This window comes from Poecilia reticulata, chromosome 15 (genome assembly GCF_904066995.2).
Source record: "Poecilia reticulata chromosome 15, P_reticulata-male-v2, whole genome shotgun sequence".
NCBI classification, from domain to species: domain Eukaryota; kingdom Metazoa; phylum Chordata; class Actinopteri; order Cyprinodontiformes; family Poeciliidae; genus Poecilia; species Poecilia reticulata.
The window spans coordinates 24,953,021-24,974,734 of NC_088844.1; the positions used below are offsets into that span (position 1 = coordinate 24,953,021).

Below are 21,714 nucleotides of genomic sequence, written 5' to 3' on the forward strand. Positions count from 1 at the left end.
AGAAAACCCACGCATGCACAGGGAGAACATGCAAACTCCATGCAGAAAGACCGGGGCTGGGAATCAAACCAAGAACCTTCTTGCTGCAAGGCAACAGCTCTACCAACTGCGCCACTGTGCAGCCCCACAAATATAAACATGTAAAGAGAAAAATCAGATAAATTGATCATTTTAAGTGGTCTCTTAATTTTTTCCAGAGCTGCACATACATTTATGTCAAATAAGTCTTATCCCTCCTGCGGTCTTAAGAGACGGGGTCATTCAGACCCGATGGGATTGCACTGACATTGTGTGCTTTCACAAGTTTTTTTTGTGTGTTTGGTTTTGGAAACTGACGGTCTGACAGGACAATGCCACACCTTTCCCACTGTCCGACCGCGACATTTGCTGCAATCCTCCTGCAGGAGAGTTCAAAGAAATTTTACTCCATACTTCAACACTTTGAAATTATGCCTCTGTCTCTTTAAGAAACTTATTAATACATTGCTCCTCTACTAGCGCTTTAACAGTGCTTTTACCAGCGTTGCACTGAGAAGAAGCTTGTATGATGAGTTATTTGACAAAGGACACCCAGAGTCTATATCCATGTGACTTTCATGGCCACAATGATAAGAAGTGAACTTTGGACGGATATGGGTACTTAAAGTTGTAAAGATAACTTTAAGTGTTTCATATCAAACACTTACAGTTACACTACCTTGAAGGGAGACTTTATTTAAAGGGGCAGTGTAATGTAAAATAGACTTTTTTTTAGCTTTACATCATGTTATAGTGTTTTTCCCTCATCAAAAACGTATCTGGAGTGTTTTCTTAATTCCTTCATGCATGTTTGAGAAATCCTTTAATCTCCATGGCAACCATTCAGCTGTGCAAAACACCTGGGTGGGCCTAGCTCCGCCTTCGAGACACAGCTCCTCCTCCTCAGAGCTGCAGTTTCCAAGCTTTCAAGCTTCTGCCTGACAGAGCAGCCCTGTGACTCCTCCACTCAGCTCCTTCAGACTAGCCAGCAGCAATTAGCAAGCATCTGGTAGAGCTGCACATCTGCTGAGCTCATTATACGAGCTAGTTTTCAGGGCAGTGCTGGTAAAAACGTTGTTAAAAGGAATTAAAGGCCCACTTTCAATGTGTTAAATTACAAAGTAAAATTTCTTTTAAACCATATTTGATAAATAGCGTTTTTACAGCAACTGAATTTAACATAGTTACTTGATTGTGCTATAAGATGTCTTTATGTGCCTGGAAAACACATAGTAGTACCTCTTTAATATGTAAGGTTCTGTTTAAAGGTTATAAATAGTTCATATTTTACCTGCAATCATGTGAAAATTCAAATCAGTGATCTTTGGAGGCTGAAGCTAAAAACTAAACGGGGACAAATTAAAAATGGGTAATTTTAATTAACGGTAAATCTGAAAAATGTCATTGTTGTTAGTTGAAAATGATATTTTAGTGTTGCAATACCTTTCTGTCAGATACTTTGACCAGAAAAACGTAACATGTTTCCTTCCCAGTCAATGTTTCATAGAGGTTGACGCAATGGTGTTGCGTCAACTTCTACGTTAATTTCTCATCTAAATAATTATGGGACTTTATTGTATATAAATAAACATCTAATCTTTAATCTAACACTTTAAAGTTGTAAGAATTTCTCATGAAACTCTTGAGAAAAAGCTGGACAGTTTTACTGAAGATAGGGAGATTGGCTGGGTTCTCCAACGATTTCTTAGTAGAAATCTGACATACTATCAAAGGCAAGCTTGATACAAAGCAGACTTTTTTGAATCAACCTTGAAAAGTACACCAGAGCTCAGCCTAGCAAACATTTTTTCTGTAGTTTAGCCAACCTGGAGGCTGGAACGAGGCCTCACCTGTAGGGTTGGACTGTGGCATTTGGCAGACTCAGCCTCTAACATTGACGTGACTTTGACCATAAGGTCTGTCTGGCCACCCTGCTGCGGCTTCGGACGCTGCTGTGATGAGAGAAACTAAGTGCTTCCCTGAACGTCACAGTAAAAACTTAGCTTGTGTTAAGAAGAAAAAGAAGAGTCAGAGAATTGTGGGAAACCAAGTGAAACTGGGGAACGAGACAGCCGAGACTTGAAGGACCCTGGAGTATCATCAGAGTGGTTTCTGTTGTGTGAGCAAATACAGGAACTGGAGATTCAGGAGTTTTTCTTTTGTGACACAACAGGAAGTTTCATCTGACGACAATAAAGTATGAAGCAGTTTAGTAAAGAACTGCCACTCTTAATGAGATAACTCACATTTATCTGGTTTTCTCAATAAAAACATGCATCAAGTGTCATTTCAATAACCTGCAGCACTGCAGAAGTTTTTCCGCTTTAAATGAGCCATAAATTATAACCTGATGTTTGAGATATGAGATATTTGAAGTTGAAAGTTTATTGTTTGTCGGTTTCTGTTCTTGTCACTGTTAACCCAGTTAAAATAATGTAATGTGTTGTTAAATAAAGAACATAACAAAATTAAGTTAAACCTACTTAATTAATTTGTGTGGAACATGTCGACAAACTTGAATTTAGTTAACTTAATAACAAAAAAATGAGTTATATTAAAAAACATATCGGTTGATGGAAAGCAAATTTCAGTTGTTAAAGTAACATAATTTGTTTTTGTTTAGTGAACAAATGAAACATAAGTTCACTGAAAAGGTGTTTGCTTTGTCAGACTAACACACAAAGGTTAAGTTAGTTCAACTAACTTCTATTTTGTCATTCCGAGGTGATTTGAATTAGTTGGGTTAATTCATTAATTTTATCTTAGTTAAACATAAAGTCATTATGTCAGATTACTATATCTGTTTGGGTTTCAATTAGCATAAATCAATTATGTGGAACCTGTTGACATAAAAAATGATGTTAAGTCAATGATTCATTTTTTGAGTGTACAGTAATTTAATGTATGTATTAACCCTTTCATGCATAGTGGCCACTACAGTGGACAGCTGTCTGAAAGCCATTTTCTTGTGCTTTTTATGGATTTTTATGTTATAAATGCACACAGACCACTGAAGTGGACACTAATGCATCATAAAATGACAATATATACAATATATTTGCTATAATAACAGCAAACAATTAGGCAAGAAAGTAAACACATTCAGAAATTACATAAAATAGCTACTTAATTCTAAGACTTTATGGATCAGAAGATTATTAAAATAATACAGTCTTTACCAGGTTAGGAATAATTATTATCACACAAAGACGATGTCAAATTGGAAAAAGGTTTTCCAATTTGACTTAGCCATTAATATTATCTCTTTAACAAACACTTTCTGTTTATTAGCTTTTCTGAACCAAAGTGCAACCCCTCAGCATCTCCATCTCCATCTCTTAGGCCACAGTTTGCTTTTTAAATGTACATTTAATCTGAGAATAACTAAAAGACTGAATATGTTTTGAATGAGAAGAACATTAATTGCCATTTTCTCCTAAGAAGCTAATTTCATCATGGAACAAGAAGACTCTTCAACTTTGAATCAAATAAATAAAATTTGGTCACAGCTGATAATTACAACAGCAGAAGTTGTTTTGGAATAGATAAAACAGTTCAGTTTTTAGTTTTTATTAATTTACTACGTCTGAACCATGAGTTTGTGCTTATTCTTTATTGCTTTAATATATTTCCTATCTTTGCGTTTGTGTCACTTTGCTGCCTTTGCGCAGAAATTTCCCCTTTATTGGGACAAATAAAGGATATTTATATTCTATTGTTGTTATGTTGCACTTCACCATAAGAGGGCACTGTTCCCATATGCTACTGTCAGCCACGTTGTGTTTATTCTTTTAGGTTTTTGCAGGATTAAACTCACCGCACAGTGCAGCCAAAAAGTAGTAGCAGTTAAAAATAAAGCAACATTCATGTTTACACAGCACCAATTATGAAGACTGTTTACTAAAAAAAATAAAATAAAAAGCAGACAGATAGTTTATATCTTACTGAGTTCTGTTTAATTCTCAATCTGGTCAGAAACCTTCATCCAGGAAGGAAATTTACGCAGAAGCAGCAGTCCAGGGGTACAGAACAACATTTCAGAACTGTCACTGCAGCTATTTATTTCCACTGAAGGTTTATGATAAATTTCTTGGACATCCTAATAACAAAAACAGACTTGAAGTAAAACATTTCTGGAATGTGCTTTGCTGCATCATTCTAGAGCTGGTTGGTTTTATCTTTAGTAACTTCACTGCAGTGGATAAATACGAGGTGTTTCAAGGGGTTGCCTGCTTGGCTCTGTGTGTGTGTGGGGGGGGGGATGTGTGTGTGTGTGCGTGTGTGTGTGTGTGGGGGGGGGGGGGGGGGGTGCGTGTGTGTGTGTGTGGGGGGGGGGGGTTGAAAAGCTCTTATACTGCTGCAGCTGAGCTGGCAGTAATAAAGCAACTTAGAACATAATTACCTGGCACAGTATCTGGTGAGAGAAGCAAAAAAAAAAGAGCTTTCCTGAACCTCAAGGGTCACAAATCACAACTTAGCCTTTTCCCATCATGCTTCTTTCTTTTTATGTTTTGATGAGGTTGAAATATTTGACAAGGCCGTTGTTTCCTTTTAATCATTTCCTTTTTCTTTGCATAATGAAATGCTTTACTTGGTGTTTATTATTCCAGATTGAATCAATCTCAACTGGGATATTTAAATCTCACTTTAAATATCCCATTATTTTTGTTAGTTATTGTATGTCTGGCGGAGAATATAAGAGAATATAATAACATTTATCATGTTGTATTTGACTTTATTTCCATAGCGGCCATGTGGATTTCAGATACAGTGTTTACGCTGCGAAAACACAAAATATTACCAAGTATTTTTTTCTAATTTCTAGTCCAAATATATTATTGAACTTGAAATAAGACAAAACTAACTCACAAGTAACTTTTCCACACTTTTTACACTTTTTACACTTTATTTACAGCTAGTATTTTTTCATGAATATTAAGGAATTATTGACATAAAACGAACTCTGATATCTTGCTGAAAATGTACTTGTACATTAGTTTTCTCTTATTCTAAGTGTGCTAAGATATTTACATAGAAACTAGACCAAAAAGACTTGGTAATATTTTGTGTGTTTGCAGTGCATAGAAGGACTTGAACGGTGTTTGCAACTAGCAACACTGTAAAAATGGTAAACTGTAGACTCTCATAAAGCTTCATAAATCAGCTTCCTCCTGGGGGTGGAAAGCAGCTCCTTTTGAAAACAAACCAAAGCAACTCTACTTCATATTTTAATTAACTTCTGTGAGTTTACACCAACTCCTGTGAAAAATATTTGTGTTTCTCTTCATCCTGTGAAGCAAAGATCACGCTACACATCAGCTGTTGCATAGCTGCATTTAGTTATCAGGTACAGCGTGTCAAACTGCATGTTCTACTGTAATTAAAAAACATGTAGAGAAAATAAGCTATTATATTTTTTGCAATTATAGCACTTGCAAAAAAGTGCTATAATTCTGAGACCAGCAGCAGAAATGAGAGCGTCATTTAATTAAACTTTTAACATACCCTACAATAAGGACATTTATTGGATATTTTTAATTTACAATTTAAAAAAAAAAGTTTAATTATTTTACAGATGCAGCAGATCCAGAAAGTGTTGCCTCCTTCTAGTGTCAAATTATTGCCCTGATGGCTCTTGGGCTCCCTCTGCTGGCCAAGAGGTTCAAAGTAAAACTCTGCAAAAACAAAAGTGTTTCTGTAGTTTCTAGAGCAAATATCTTTGTACACTTGAATTAAGACAAAACTAACTTACAAATAACTTTTCAGCAACATATAGGAGCTTGTTTTAAGTCAGTAATTCCTTAATTACTGGCAGATTATTTTACTTGCAACAAGAGGAAAATGTTTTATTATTCGTAAAAGTGAAACTAGTACTTTCTTTTAAAAAAATACTAAGGAATTATTTACTTAAAACAAGCTCTTATATCTTCCTGGAAAGTTACTTGAAAGTTAATTTTGTATTATTTCAGGCGTACAAAAAAATATAAACCAAACATACGTGGCAAGGTTTTCAGCGTAGTTTTCTGGCTCTGCTTGTCTCGGTTTCTAGTAATTGGGTGAATACGCCTGTCACAATAAACAATAAATCAACTAATCATATAATAAATTACAAGAAACTCGCTAATTTTCATTTGCTTGATTCCTCATTTCTCTGTTTTCTCTCTTTTGACCAAAACTGATCTTCAGTCTCAACTGTCCCTTTTCTTGAGAAATGATTTTGTTTAAAGAGACTCTACAGTTAATTTTATTTGTAGTTTCTATCGTTTTCTTTATTTATTTTGGATATTTCAAATGTCCTCCAGTTCCAGTGTTTAAATGTTCATCAGAATTTAAAGTTTATTGATCACTGAGGATATTTTCTTGCATTATCATATTACTTGAAAATGCTGTCAAGATAATATTATTGTTTATCACAATAAGGTCTGGGACAATTTATCGTCCAGCAAAATGTGTCTTCAGGCCTGTGGGTGAATAATCCCTGAATGTTCTCCAGCAGCTGCTTCTCTAAGGTCACTGCTGTTGCCTTTCCATCCTGGCGTTGTGCTAACACACATGCTTCATGTTTCTATAGAGATGGCCAAAGTCATCAACTGTGTGACTCGCAGTCATTTAGCTCATTTAAAAATTTGTGTTTGAAACCAAAACACATATTGACATTTTGTGAAGCCAGAGCGGGCAGGACGCACCCCGCCGCTGTGTTTCCAGAGGGTTTGTTTATTATGCTAATGACGCTTCATGTTGTCAGCAGTTCAAGGTTAGTTAAGCTGCAGTTTGTTTGTTTGGCTGCTGGGCGCGCTCAAGAAGCTCTCCTGTCCTGGCACAGTTACAGACATCAATGTCACTGCAGAGGCTGCTCGATGTGGAGTACGAGCGTCCAGGCCGAGTGTTGAGTTTTCTGCAAAGATAAAGTCAGGCTGAGAGCCAGCAGATTTCATGCCATACCTTTACATGCACACATATTCCCACTTTGGGGGTCCTGGCAGCCGTTCTGTCGCTTTCAGACCCAGTCTCCATGTCCCCACAGCTGCTCCTAGATTAAAATCACCCAACTGCTCTTTCTCCCTCTCTGTGTGTGTGTGTGTGTGTGTGTGTGTGTGTGTGTGTGTGTGTGTGTGTGTGTGTGTGTGTGTGTGTGTGTGTGTGTGTGTGTGTTTGTTTTTCACACCTCTGAACCGTATTGCCTCCATAACTTCTTTTTTTTTCCAGTTAAATAAATCAGCTTAGGTTGCGTCAGCTCTCCCTGAAAGAGAGCAAATAAACAAGATTAATATCAAAGGAAGGAGGAAGGGGAATGAGATGAAATGCGGAGGGGGAGAAGATGAGCCTAAAAATCAACAAAAGCAGAAAGAAGATAAAAAGCTGAGAGACGGGTAAACAGCAGACAGCCAAAAATATCTTTATAGTTTTATCTAGTCCAGTCGGAGGAAAAAGAAGGGAAACTTTTTAGGAATGTTTGGAGTAAATGTAGATTTTACCCCTTATTGTTTGCTTGTCCTTTCCTCTCTTTAATAAAGGTATAATCTACATAAATTTAACAACAAAATTTGATTTAAGATGTGTTTTCCAGTTGTAAATTGAGTTTTCACGACAGAATGACACTAAAAATATCAGTGATATTGTTTCATATCTATTTTTTTTGTCATTAACTTGCAGGGCAATAGCAGATCTACCAGAGCGGCTTTAGATGGAAATTGTAAGATCCCCTTTCGAGGAACAATTTTTGCTCAAAGTGCTCTGTCCGTGAGAGGATCTGCAGCTTGGAACTCACTTCCTGTTCATTTAAAGTCCGTAACCAGTTTTAGTACGTTCAAAAATCAAACAAAACTCTGGTTATGTCAAAAACAGAACTGTACCCATTTTTGATGTTTTACATTTTTCTGTTTGTATTATGTTGTGCTATTTTACATGTTATCACTTCAATTTTTAGAGTTACTTTTTAAAAGCCCATCTAGGGACAAGTGCTGCGAATTAGCTGTGTCTATTGCACCATGATGCAAGCATGGGATGATGTTTTATTCAGTTTGTCTGTCAATGTGTGTCTGTCCCTATCAAATAAACTTTATAAAAAAATGTAAGAAAATCATGTTCTATTTTCCATACATTTCAACATTCGACAAAAAGAAACATATTCATGTTGTTTTCTGCAAAAGAACAGAAAAGAAAAACTAAGAACAGACATAAAATGCAGGGTTTCCGTCAGTGTATTATAAGCCTGGCGGGCCACCAGGCTTAGCATTGCTTATTTATTTAAGTTTTTTTAATAAAACATAATTCAATTCAATAACACATCATCATCAAGTGGTCTTTTGAAATTTTTTGTCAACTTTAAGCATTTTTTTTAACTCAAAAACACGACGGGCTCATGGTTATCCCATCAAATATTGATTTCTGAACTCTTCTTGAGTTAAAACATTAGTATTGTTGTTTCTAAAAGAATACAAACTTCTTTTAAAGGCATTATCTTTTTCGTTATTTTGACCATTTCTCATTTTCTGCAAATAAATACATAATTTTTGCTTGGAATTTCACAGACATGTTGTCAGTAGTTCATAGAATAAAAGAACAATGTTTTCATTTCAGGCTAGAGCAACGCAATGGTGTAGATCAAACCATATTCATGTGTTAACATGTCCTAGTCAAAGTCTTGCTCTAAATCTATGCTAGAGACCTACCCCAAAAACGCAAAAGGAGACATTTCGTATTATTTCACTCTTAAAACCATGCATCATGTTCCTTCTACTTCACAAATAAATTACCCCGAAGCTTGCCGACATGTGGAGAGGTTTAAATGTTACGAATAAAAGCCTCCTCAGATCCCGTCCTGTCTGGACTCCAGACATCGGAACAGCTTATCTGCATCCCAGCAAAATGCACAAGCCCCACCAGAGGGGGGACCTATAATTAGAGTTTGCTTTCTGTGTCCTCGGTTTGAAACATCCGACTCCAGTGGAGCAAATCAAAGTGTTGAAATGAAAGTGGAACAAAGTGATGAAGCACCAACATGTCTCCTCAGAGTCCAACGGACACACTGTAAAACATCTGAGTCGCATTTAGTTGTATCTACTATCTTCTACTCTTTAAGTCAAATAAATGTAGCGAGTTTTAGATCTTGAACCCAAATGTGTGAGTTTGTGAAAAATAAACTTACAGCAGTTAATTATGTCAAACCTCCAAGAGCTGAATAAACTAGAGATTTTAGGTTAGCACTTAAAAAAGACAGGAATGGGAACTATTTCCCAGAATGCTTAGCGGCATTCTGGGAATACATGTTTGTATCCTGAGATACACAAACGTGTTACATTGATCTGACGCTTGTGTTTTATTAAGGCAAATGTTTATTTTAATGTTCTGTTCACACTAAATATTTCTGAGCAGAATTCATTGTGATGTTTAATAAAATTCATAATCAGATCAGAAAGTTTGTTCATGTGATTTGAAACAAGAATTTAAATGATTTTAGAGTAAAATAAGTACTGGTAGTTATTTTAACTTGATATTGTGAGTGAAAATAATAGAGAAACATGGCTCTTTAATGAGGTGAGGGCAGTTTTATAGCAAATTGTGAATTATTTGGCTTAAATTGCAGCATTAATTTAAAACTCACAGTTCAAGATTAATTAACCTAAAAAAAAAACATTTTTAGACTATTTTTTTCTTATTAAATACATTTCTGATTTAAAAACCCAAACAATTTTTTGTTGACTTGAATTGCATTTTCAAGTCAGCAGGTGGACTTTCATTTTCAAGTTAAACCAACTTCGAATGTTTTGCAGTGCATGAAAATCTGCCAAATTATTCAGCAGTCCAAACTTCTCACCAGGATTATGTCTGAAAGCTCTTAATTTGCTGTAAATTTGTTGTCTTCTTGCAAGTTACAAAAACTATTTTGCTGTCATTATTTATTTAGCACTTCTTATTTGGGTTTCACTTTTTCCAAACTGCATTTGTAAAATAATCGTTAAAATACGCCATGAAACATATTAAACATCCATAATCTGATGTAAAACAGGAGCAACACATTCTGACAAGTAGGAGTGGTACAGTTTGAACGTAATTTGGTCCCTAATCTTTGACTCTTGAAGGTTTTGTTTACGTTACGTCAGAAAAATTGCAGTCAGTTATGAGCTAAAGGGAGTTAATACAGATGGAAATATTGAGCTGGCTGTTTAACTGGTTTTACTTTTATTTTTTACTGAGTTTCCTTTTAACATGATGAGTTTAATCACAAAACCATCAACAGCTGTACTTTTGTGCGAACACGAATTGAGCTGAATTAAATTGCAGATTCTGAGGAAGCAGAAAAGAAAGCAAACAAGAACTCCCAGCTGCCTTCTTCAAAAGCCAATTTCTCCAGAGCCGACTTTCTGCTGGCTTTGGGTCTGAAACAATCTCACGCTTTGAGTGTCCTTCTGTGGATGACTGGGCTTTGTCGAAAAGCTTGAAAATTGAAAGAAAAAAAAATTATTAAAAGACTTGCGTATCAAGCAATCCAAAGAGACTGAGCTCCTCTATTAAAATGTGAGAGCAGGAATGAAAATGAACTCATGGAGAATAATTACTTTATCCGATGCAAATTCTGTATGTTTGCTAAGCTGGGGGAGAATTAAGCAGTTTGTATTTTTTATGGAAATGTTATTTCAGTAGAAAAAAAAATCAAAAACCATTAGAAACTGCTTTGCATGTAAATGAGTTAAAAAACATCCCCTTCCCCATAATTATGCAGATGAGACACAGCGCTACGTTACAATGTCACCATTTAAGCACCGAGTGATTCTCCAAAACTTTCTTTTACTGAATAGAAACAAAACTAAAGTTACTGTTAGATACAAACAATTTAAAATTAAAACACAGCTTCAGTTATTACAGAAAGAAACTAGAGATCAGCAGTGAAATCTGATTGTAGTGATGGACTCAGACCTGAACATTCAGAGACACATAAAGACGATTACAAAGTCGGCCTTTTATCACCTGCAGAACATTACAAGGATTAAAGGACAAATGTCGATCCAGGGAAACTCATATACAATGCAACAGCGTCTTTACAGATCTGTCTAAATCAATCCTCCAGCTGCAGCTGATCCAGAACGCTGCTGCTGGTGATCTGACTAAAACCAGGAAGATGGAGCTCATCACCCAGTTTGAAAGTACTTACATCGGCTCCCTGTAGCTCAGAGAATAGACTTTAAAATACTGCTGTTAGTTTATAAGTCACTGAACGGTCTGCTCTGCATCCCCAGAACCAAACATGGAGAAGCAGCATTCAGCTTCTATGCACCAAATATTTGCAAAAATGAGTTCCTTTAAATTAAGAATAAAAACTAATATGTTTAGAGTTTCCTTCAATTAATAACAACTAGAATCATTTATTTTTGGTCGGTATTCTAACTTTTCTTTACTTTCTTTCGTTATGCTACAGTAATTTACCATGAGTGGTTTTAGTCTTTGCTGGTTGGCTGGTCACTCCCGGAAAACTTAACTAACCCTAAAAACAACACGTTTCCTATGTGTTGTTTTTCCGTATATATATGAACACCATATAAGAGCCATGGTGTGTTGCTTCTAGAGATCTTTAAAGGTCTTTCTTGATTTTGCGATATAAATCTGTGAGGAGCAAATACTTTTTCATGTCAATGTATTCAGACCATCTGTGAAAAAAACTTTTTTTTTATATAAGCGTTTCAGTTGTATAAATTTCTGAGCCGCAGTTTGACAAAAACACTCAAATGAATCGGTTTAAAATGTCACGGCAGATGAGCTGTGAGTGCTGCATTGTGAACGCTGTTGCTGTGAAATCCTTTTCTGCTCTCCGTTCCTGGAACTGGCAGATTTTCCTAGTCTTCAGATTACTTTTACACTCTAATGTAATACAATTTGAAAACTTCAGCGCTCTGCCATTCAGCTCTTCCTGCTAAGTAATAAAAAAAAAAATCTGAATTTGTACATTTTGGTTTTGTTATGTAACAGATACAACACTGGGATTGTGCTTTTTGCAACGCCTCATTAAATACGAAGACATTAAATGTCAGGATGTTTGTGTGATTGACATCCAAATGTCAAAAGCATTTCTCTGTCGGCATTATGAGCCATAAATTCAGTCAAATGCAGTCTGAAGAAGATCCATCACTAAGATCCGTATTTAAGAGAATGTCAGGAGTCAGAGGACTGATCAGTCTAACATCTAACAGTATTAAACTCTTGACTTTTTTGAAAGCTGATGCCATCAAATGTCAAGCATCGCCCCTGGACTGCAGCTCATTCCTTCTCGGAGTGGATCGTAACTCGGCAGCCTGCAGAGGAGCTGGACTGAATCTTATTTCTATGCTAATGGTGTTGACAAATGTGTTGTGATGGCGTTGCCATTTCTGAGTGGATCTGAATAGCGCCTCTGAATTGAATTGTACTGTGAATTATCATATAATTGCATTTTCGGCTGTGATTTATGTGTGTGGGGAAGCCGGTGTGCACCAGTTTGTCGGTCGTGGCATTTCTGCAGCTGCTCCGACTTGGAGGTCTGCGGGATGATTCTCAGCTGCTAACATCCATCTTCACCAATCCCCCTCTGCTCCACTTCCTCCTCACACATCCTTCTTTTTCATTCATTTGTTCTTACTGCCGTGGTTGCTTTCATTCAGTCATTCCCTGTGTTTTACTCTCTCAGTTCTCCTGCTGGCTGTGCTTTCACTTCCTCCTTTGTAGTTTCCATCTTCAATCATCCGTCTCAGCGGTGTTTGAAGGAGGGCAGCAGTGAGGATGGTACGGCGCATCTGCATCCTTCGGGGCATCGTGAACATATTATTCTTCAGTCTCAGTTTTTCTCTCTTTGCTCCGACACATTCTGCTCCAGTCTGATCTACGTTGAGCTTAACAGGAGCTAGTCCAGTTATTAGCAAAAGCGCACCTAGATACTTTTTAATATTGCTGAAAAGACCTTTTCTGTCTGTAATTCAATTTAAAAATGACAGTTTCACTACACACTAACGTTATCGTTAACAAAAATTTATGAAATAATGAAAACTGAAATTGAGAAAACGTTTTTTTTAAGCAGAAATAAATAAAAACGGTTATTAAGGAGAACAAACTATAACAAACTGGAACGATTGACCCTTTGCAATTACTCACTTAGTAATTGCAAAAGTTATCTTAGAAAATATCTTAGAAAAGGTTAGAAAATCTTAGAAAAGGCCCGTTTAATCATAAGAGGCGCCTTGACGGAGATAGGAAGTGAGGGACAGTAGTATTGAACAGAGCAACTGGAAATGTTTTACAAAGTTGTTTGTTCCAGTTTATTCATGGCTTCTACTTGTTCGAGTCGAGCTAATTTGTCAGTGAATTTAACACACCTGGTTGGAGCTCATAGACGGCGGTATTTACAAAAGTTGGATAGCTAGCTTAGAAACCGACCCAGACCTCCTCCCTCCTGACGTTTTGATCAAATTACCGACTTTGACTGAATTCACACCACATTATTTATATCACTATGTCATAAGCAGCGTATCCCCCTTACACCGAAGCAGCCGTAAAAACGTACAAAACACGAAATGATAACCAGCTTTTACATGCTAGGCTACATGACGGCGCAGCACTGTCTCCATGGTTACCAACGGTTAGATTCACCTTCTACATAATGCGATATTTGATATCTTTAATCATACTTACTTGTAAAGTATTTGAACATTAGTCTTCTTACCTTGTAAAGAGTGTTCACTAGAAATCCGCGCCTCCTGGTGGCATATATGCTAATCTGCAAAATGGTTGTTCAACAATAATTGAATACATTTTTATCTTCAATGTATACATAAGGTGAATTCTGCACCTAAAATGAACCAAAGTATTAAAAAACTAAAACTGCTGCTTTTACTAATAAAAATAAACAAAGACTAAACAATACTTAACTAATAATAACTAGTAGAAACTAGCAAACAGACTAATTAAAACTTAACAAACTAAATAGAACTAAACTATAATGAAAATCCCAAAACTATAATTACCCTGCTACACATAGTGTGACATATTTTAAATATGTATTTCTTATCATTTAGATTTGCATAAATGCATCTAAAAATTTACTTTCTTAGAAAATGTAAATATTGCATAGGAATAAAAATATATATATTTTTAAATACAGATTGTTCTCCCTGCTGAGAAAATGTGCTTTACAGTGCATGCAGTGAATTTGGTTTAGGTTCCTTTTGCATGAATTGCTGCAACACTGCAGTATGATGCTGATTTCTGGTGCAGAAACGCAAAGTGAAAAGAAACCACTCAGAAATACTTATCTGGTTCTGAACAAGCAAAAAAACATAATTTTTCTTCCACAGTGCAATTATGTGGTCAGGAATAATAATGGAAGTAAATCTGGACCTGGGAGTCATTTTTCATTCAGCTTTGGTGGAGGTCATGCAGCCTCAGAGTGAATTTACCTGCTGCTCTTCATTAGCTCAGGTCTAATTTCACACTTTAATGTCTGACCACTGAACCTTAATGATGCCTCCGGAGCGCAGAGATATTAGCATAAAATAATTCCCCTATATGTCAGTTTTAATAGTCAGAATGCAAAAATATCTGCAAAGCTTCAAGGTTTGTTGAAATATTAATGCTGAAATTAAGTTTTTCAGCTTAATTCTGCACAGTTATAAGATGTTTTTTATTATTATTATTCACTGCTGCTTTATTAAGACGTTTGTCTATTTTTAAACATATAATTTCGTAATGAAGCTCATTTGACAGTCAAGATTACTAATTGCCTCTACATGGAACAGCGTTGCTATTGTAAACAAGGTGACTGTGGAGACAGTTTGACATCTGACTGACAAGAAAAACAGCGCGACTGGAGGCACAGATGGAAAAAGATTTCCACAAAACTTGACGCTGGAGACAGGAGATCAGCATGATTAGTGCAACTTCTGATACCTTCAAATAGTGCAGCTATAGTCACAACTTTTCCTGTTTTTCACATTTCCAAGAAAAAGTGAAAAACAAAGAAAATGTTTGAAGGGTTACAAAGGTTTTGATCAACTTCTGGAGCAAATCCTGACTCATTGTGAGTCATTCTGATGTACTAATTAAAGTTCTCTTCCATTTGAAAACAAACCCAAGATACCCAGGAGACGAGATTTGAAGATTTTTCAAGTCAAGAGTCAAAATGTTTCATTTCCAGACTTTAGCAGGGTAATTTATTACACTGGAAGATCCTCAGCTCATCATCAAAATGTTCCTGGATTGTTGTAAGACGCTTCTCTTTATTCATCATCACTAAGTTCATGAAGAGAAAAGCTAGAAGAAAAATCACAACCTTAGAATAAACAGGGGTTCTGCACATGGTTTGCATCAGGATGTTTAGATGTTTTATGGTTCCCTCAGCATTTCTTGCTGTAATGGCCACTTCAAAACATTGACTTTGTTTTTCATAAAGGTGCAGTATTAGATTAAATCAACTTTTCTGAGCTTTACGTCATGTTTTAATGTTATTCACCCATCAAAAACATACCTGGAGTGCTACTTTGATTCTTTCAAATCCTTATTATTAGAAATACACACGTTGGACATAAGTGAGGGCTTTGCAAGTAAATCAGATCACTGATCAATATCTGGTTTCAGCTAATATGTATGCTGCATCTGATCACTGCACAATAATCAATACAAAAGTTAAAGCTGCAAAGTTTGCAAATTTTTTTGTTTTTCTTCCAAAACTTGATGCCACTATTTGTTAGTTCATAGAGTAAGATAATAATCACTACCTGGTTAAACTTTGTCAATATTCTGCTAATGTTGTAAAAACACAATTTTGTTATTATGATGTTTTTCATTAAATAAGAAATGCAATTGAAATCAAATGAGAAAAAAGTTTTTCAAAATACGTAAACCAATTTCGAAATGGTTTTAGAAAATCTCTTTATCAGAAAACAATAGTGTTTTTTTTTAAAAATGGCATGTTTCCATTAAGAACATTTATTTTCAAAATGTCAAATTGCACAACTACATGGTCAATGGAAATGCAGCTAATTTTAAGTTTTTCTGTTCAATCTTTAAGGCGATCAATCATATCCATTCAAAGTGCTGTCCCTCTTCACTGCTGGCTGCTGATTCAATTTCAGCCAAAATGATCCTCATTTGAACCAACATCTCACCTGATTCATCATCTTAATCCCCAAATTGTCGCGTGTGAACAGATGGAAGAACGTGCAATCAAGTTTGATAAAGCATGACAATGTAATATTGGACTGGAGCCCATTAAGCCCCCTGCTATCGTCACGCCAGCCTACTAAAAGTGATTTATCACTGAATAAGCCCATTATTTGGTTTTCACCCAAATCACCTAGCATGAGATTGATTATGCTTCCAAAAGTTATTTTGCTTGAGGGCAATGTAAAACCCTATAAGTGTCATTAAGCCAAACATATTGCAAAATGTTGTTTTTAGCTGCTGGCCTCTTCTAAAAACCCACTTTGCACTGGAAAAAAGAAAATCCCTGCCTGCTATCTGGTCCTCCCAATCAATGGTGCTTTCATGCTGTGGAATTATGAGCTTGTTTTCCTGCAATTAGTTTGGTGTGAACCAACTCTATTAGCGTAGCTCAGTGATTTCTTCTCGCTTTTCCTCCCAACAGATCCCTTGATCCGTGTTGTGTGCATAATTACCCATCAATGATTAGTTTCTCGGCTGAAGTGCAGAACACCGTTAAGAGAGAAAGCGCCGCAACTTCATCTGTGTCAAACACCCAGAAAATGGATCTCTAACTCGCTTCTCATCCTTTTGTTTAAGATCAACCTCTGTAAATGTGTAAATTGTGAATCTTTTCTCAAACAACATCCTTAATTATTTATTTTAATTTGCGGGAACAAAGTTTAAGTTAGTGCTACAATTACAGACAGGTTTTTACTTTTATGACGTGAGTCAATGACACACGGCAAGCGGCTATCCGCCATCGCTACGTCTGTTTGGTTGTAACCTTTATTTAACCAGGTTTGCCTCATTGAGATTAAAAATCTCTTTTTAAAGAGAAGCCTGGCCAACAACAGCACCAACAATTAGAAATAAGGGTGCACTGATTTATCGACCTGCTGATTTCCTTAATTTTGGGAGATCAATGATTGGCCGATACTTATTTGTGAAGCCGATCTTACCTACCTTAACAAAGGTGTAAAAATCACCCTCTGTCCTCTTCTGCTCCCCTCTGAGAGAAGTTTGACTGAAAGACCGGCCCACCAGGTCATGTCTGCACGTTTGCAATTAACAATAGTAACTCCACTGCTGCCAACTCAACCACTTTTTTGCTATCTTTAGCGATATTTCAGAAAAAATCGTAATCAGCAGGTCAGGTTTTTTAAAGATCGGTAATCAGAGATTGGCCAAAAAACTGCAACCCTGAACTACAAACTATAAAACTACAGATATCAAAACCCAAATGAAATACAATATGGATAATAAAGAAAAAAATAGAAAGAGCAAACTAGAGATGCACCGATGCACTTTTCTCACATCTGGTACCGATATTTGAGGTTTAGCAGATAGCGCTGAATTGACTTAAAACATTTCTCTTTTTTAAATAAACACATAATAAATAATGTAGAAACTGAAACTGTAAAAGCTAAACTGCATTAAATCATCTGTCAGATGGTTCATAAAATGCAATTAGAGATATAATGTAAAATAAATGATAAATGATGTCATTCAGAGCTCAAAGCACAGACTTATACTGAACAGATCTGCCCTTATGGATCAGGCACATTATCACTGATACCTAATTTTTTTCCAACATTGGGACCAATAGAGATATTGATATTACATTGGTGCGTTTCTAGAACAAATACACCCATAGAAGTAAAATTATAATAAAAGTCAAAGCATTTACAAAAAAACTTGTGTTATTTACAAACTGGTTAATAGTGACCTTAAACACATTAAGAGACAATTTTTTTCAACTTTACATCTTTCTGTAGTTTATTCCAGAGAGCAACGAACTGAAAGGATATTTTGTCACGATCAGTGTGAATCTGAGTCACAGTTAATAAAATAAAATCAGCCAAGTGCAGAAAATAACCTGACAATTTTCAAAACAATAAAACAATGTTCTTTCAGGAGCGGACAACGCTGCATGTCAATGACTCAACGCAATCTGCTGGGTTTCCTTAGATAGAAAACTTCTTATGGAAAACTTTTTTAACCAATTTGAATAATAAATCAAACTTGTTTTGGAAAAAATAGATACGTGCTTTGCTAGAACTCCATTCTCATATTCCTGATTTCTCATTCAGCTAACATGCACCAAACAAACCAGAAAATGATTCATATTGATAATGGCATGCTTTAAATTTAGCTAAAAGTACAGAACAAAAACTACTTTTACCATGATAAAGAAGTGATTTACTTCCACATACAGTAGTTTGACAGGGTGCAGTGGAGGACGGTTGTTTACAGCAATTTTCGGTAAGCTTCATAGTGTCAGACTGGTACATTACATATATCAGCGGCAAATATTAGCCATTAGGTAAAGCTTAAAACCTCAGCGTCGTCTGGATCCTCTGTACAAAGCAAAGAGTGGTACAATGCACACAGAAAATGTAAAAATAAAAGTAAATACAATGAAAACTGAACACAAAGGAATGATCCTATGTGGCAAGACTCAGATGGCAACTGTAGAAGAAAAAATACAGAAATTAGCTGAATATGACAACAAAGAACGACAAATAAAGAAAAACACAAAACCAAAACATTCTAAAAAAAAATCATGCAACAGATTTCCATCCATCCATCCATCCATCCATCCATCCATTTTCTTTACACCCTTGTCCCTTAATGGGGTCGGGAGGATTGCTGGTGCCCATCTCCAGCGAGGGGCAGGGTCACCTGGACAGGTCGCCAGTCTGTCGCAGGGCAGCAACAGATTTATTAAAGAAATAAAATATGACCTTTAGAGTCCTTTGGATGTATCTATAACACGCAGGTATCATATTCCTGTGTTTTTGTTTAATAATTCATCCCTGACAAGTGCCGCCTGAGCAACACAAGCTCCTCTCTCTATCAGCTGCGTGAACTCTCAGTGGACACTGAAGCTCTCTCTCTCTCTCTCTCTCTCTCTCTCTCTCCTCCTCCTCCTTCTCCTCCTCCTCCCTCGCCTGCTTCCCTCCAGTATCCCGGCTCCCTCTCCTCTCCTCTGCACCTGCTCCTCCCCTCCTGCCTCGCTTATTATCCTCTGACTCGGATCTGCGCTCCATCCTCGCCAAGTGATGCTCCTCGGTGGCGCTTCATCGATGCACGGAGCTCCGCCGCGGTCTGGTTTCTTCCGCGGGGAAACGCTCACTGAGCGGCGGCCGAACATGGGAATTTGATGGGGGGTTTTCTGAGGGAGTGAGCCGGAGGAGGGAAGGACGACGAGGAGGCGCAGAGGTCCCATCAGAGAGCGGTGAAGGACTTGGAGCAAGAGGGGGAGGAGGAGGGAGGACTCCGGGGAAGCGGGACGCAGAGGATGGCTTACAAGCTTCACATAGTTTGATCCGGATTTCGGAGGAAAAGAATTGATTTCTTTTTTATCTTGGAGTTTCTGGATCCTTTCTGTTTGTGATGGAGTGATACAAAGAGCGCGCTGTAAGTTCAGATCCGCCATGAAATCAGTGTTTTTCAGTCGCTTCTTCATCCTCTTGCCCTGGGTCCTTATTGTCATCATAATGATCGACATCGACAGTAAAAGGGCGATCCGGGCTCCGGCGGCTGGGCGGACCGGCAGGGCGCAGCGGAACCCCCGGGGCGGCTCACCGGGAGCCGGCGGCGCCCAGAACCAGTCATCGCTGCCCATCATCTTCGCCATCACCCCGACGTACAGCCGCCCGGTGCAGAAAGCCGAGCTGACCCGGCTGGCCCACGTCTTCCGCCAGGTGCCCCGAATCCACTGGATCGTCGTGGAGGACTCGACCTCCCGCACCGACCTGGTGACGCGCTTCTTGGCCCGGAGCGGCGTGCCGTACACGCACCTGCACGTGTTCACTCCCCGCAGGTTCAAGCGCGCCGGGATGCCACGCGCCACCGAGCAGAGGAACGCGGCTCTCGCGTGGCTCCGGCAGCACCGCGGCAAGCGCGACTCCGGCGTGGTTTTCTTCGCGGATGACGACAACACGTACAGCCTGGAGCTGTTCGAGGAGGTAACCTCTCACCTGTTCATCAGCTCACATCTTCAGCATCCGTCACCAGAGAGGGGCTACTTTGATTTTAAAGATTCAAAAGTTAACTTGTATCTGCTTAAATAATAATAAAAACCCACCAAAGTGGTGTTTTTCACTTGTTTAAATCAAGCTAAACTTATAACTTCTGAATTTTTCTTAGAATAAAATATAAATTATTTCTAACCCAGGTGAAAAACAATCAACTTAAATATATTTTAAATATGATATATTTCTCTTAAATACATTTCGAATATGTTACCAATTGGATGTACTTTTTAAATGTATTCGAAATTTAAATACATTTTTAAAAACATGTCAAATTTTGGTGCACTTTAATTTAAAGATCTATTTTTCTAAAATATACTTTACATTTAATATGTTTTAAATGCATTACTAAAACTTCAGATATTCCTTTTTAAAACACATTTTGCATGTAGATGCAAAAATGAATATTTTAAATGCACATTTTAAATACATTACAAATATACTTTTCAGAAGGTAGTTGAGCTGTGAAGGGGTTAATTTGGAAGACTGTTGACTTAATAGTCGTCCAGAAGACAGTTATTGAAGAAGGGACGTTATTTCCATACATTTTTATGGAAAGTTGAGTGGAAGGAAAAAGTGTGATGGAAAATGTGCAGGTGCAAAGAAGAAAATGGGCTGGTTGGACTGTTGCCTGGTAGTCCAATGTGCTATTTTGTAAAAATAAAGATGAATTTTGCTTTTATTTTTAAAATCAAGGTCCAAAAGTCTCAATAGAAGTGGGAAAATACAGAATTAAAGTTCCTGAAGTTTTCATTTTGTGAAGATGTCATTTTGTAGTGTTGATCTACTGTTACGCTATCAACCTGTATGAGGATTTATTTTCCAACAAATAACAAAACATTGATTTTTCTGTTCTTAATTTGGCAGCAAATCCAGGCAGAGTTTTTTTAAAAAAGGAAAATGACACAGCATGAGACGAGAATTCACGAGATGAAGGCAGATATTAAAGTAACCTGAGTTGTCTTTAATATCTTAGCAGATCCAAGACAGCTGCAATGATGCACAGTTCCTCTGAGCAAAAATGCTATTAATTTCACACTTTTTTTAGTCATATTCAACCTGTTTTAATCTATATAGAGGCTGCAAAGTGAAGCTGTCAGATAAAAGTGAATGCCGAGTAAAAATGTAGAAATTTTGGAGCTGCTGGGTTTTCCCCCTGTGATCCTGATGGATTTTCACTGGAAGACCACAGAAACGTTTCACCGCCCCGTAAAGCGGCGCCTCTTAATAATGTAGTATGTTCAAAGTGAGAAACGGTGATGGATTTACAGAAAATGCATCAGAAGGTACTGCAGAACCACAGGAAATGCTCGTCTATGTGTTGTTTTCTACATAACAAGCAGATATTGTGTTTGCATCAAACGTAAAATTTATTTGGGTTTTAGTCAAATTTGATTATTATTAATGACATACACTGAAGCCTTCCCTGGATTTTCAATTAAAAAATTTCAGATTAAAAATGTTGGTATTTTTCAAAAGATTTTATTATATTTTA

The 21,714-nt window shown here is 37.1% G+C and overlaps 1 protein-coding gene and 1 long non-coding RNA gene across 2 annotated transcripts in view; one reads left to right on the forward strand and one right to left on the reverse strand.

Annotated features, from left to right (window-relative positions):
- Window positions 1-6,823: 6,823 nt before the first annotated feature.
- On the reverse strand, window positions 6,824-13,852 carry LOC103477309 (uncharacterized). Its single transcript, XR_535623.2, has 3 exons — window positions 13,706-13,852; window positions 7,184-7,258; window positions 6,824-6,913 (listed from the first exon to the last, which is right to left on the reverse strand). It is a non-coding gene; the product is annotated as an uncharacterized LOC103477309 (long non-coding RNA).
- A 5,277-nt stretch (window positions 13,853-19,129) lies between these two features.
- The window catches only part of b3gat2 (beta-1,3-glucuronyltransferase 2 (glucuronosyltransferase S)), a 50,412-nt gene continuing 47,827 nt past the window's right edge, over window positions 19,130-21,714 (forward strand). Inside the window, exon 1 of the mRNA XM_008430359.3 lies at window positions 19,130-20,153. Within this exon, the coding sequence (XP_008428581.1) occupies window positions 19,620-20,153 (534 nt within the window). The 5' untranslated portion in view covers window positions 19,130-19,619. The remainder of the gene's footprint in view (window positions 20,154-21,714) is intronic.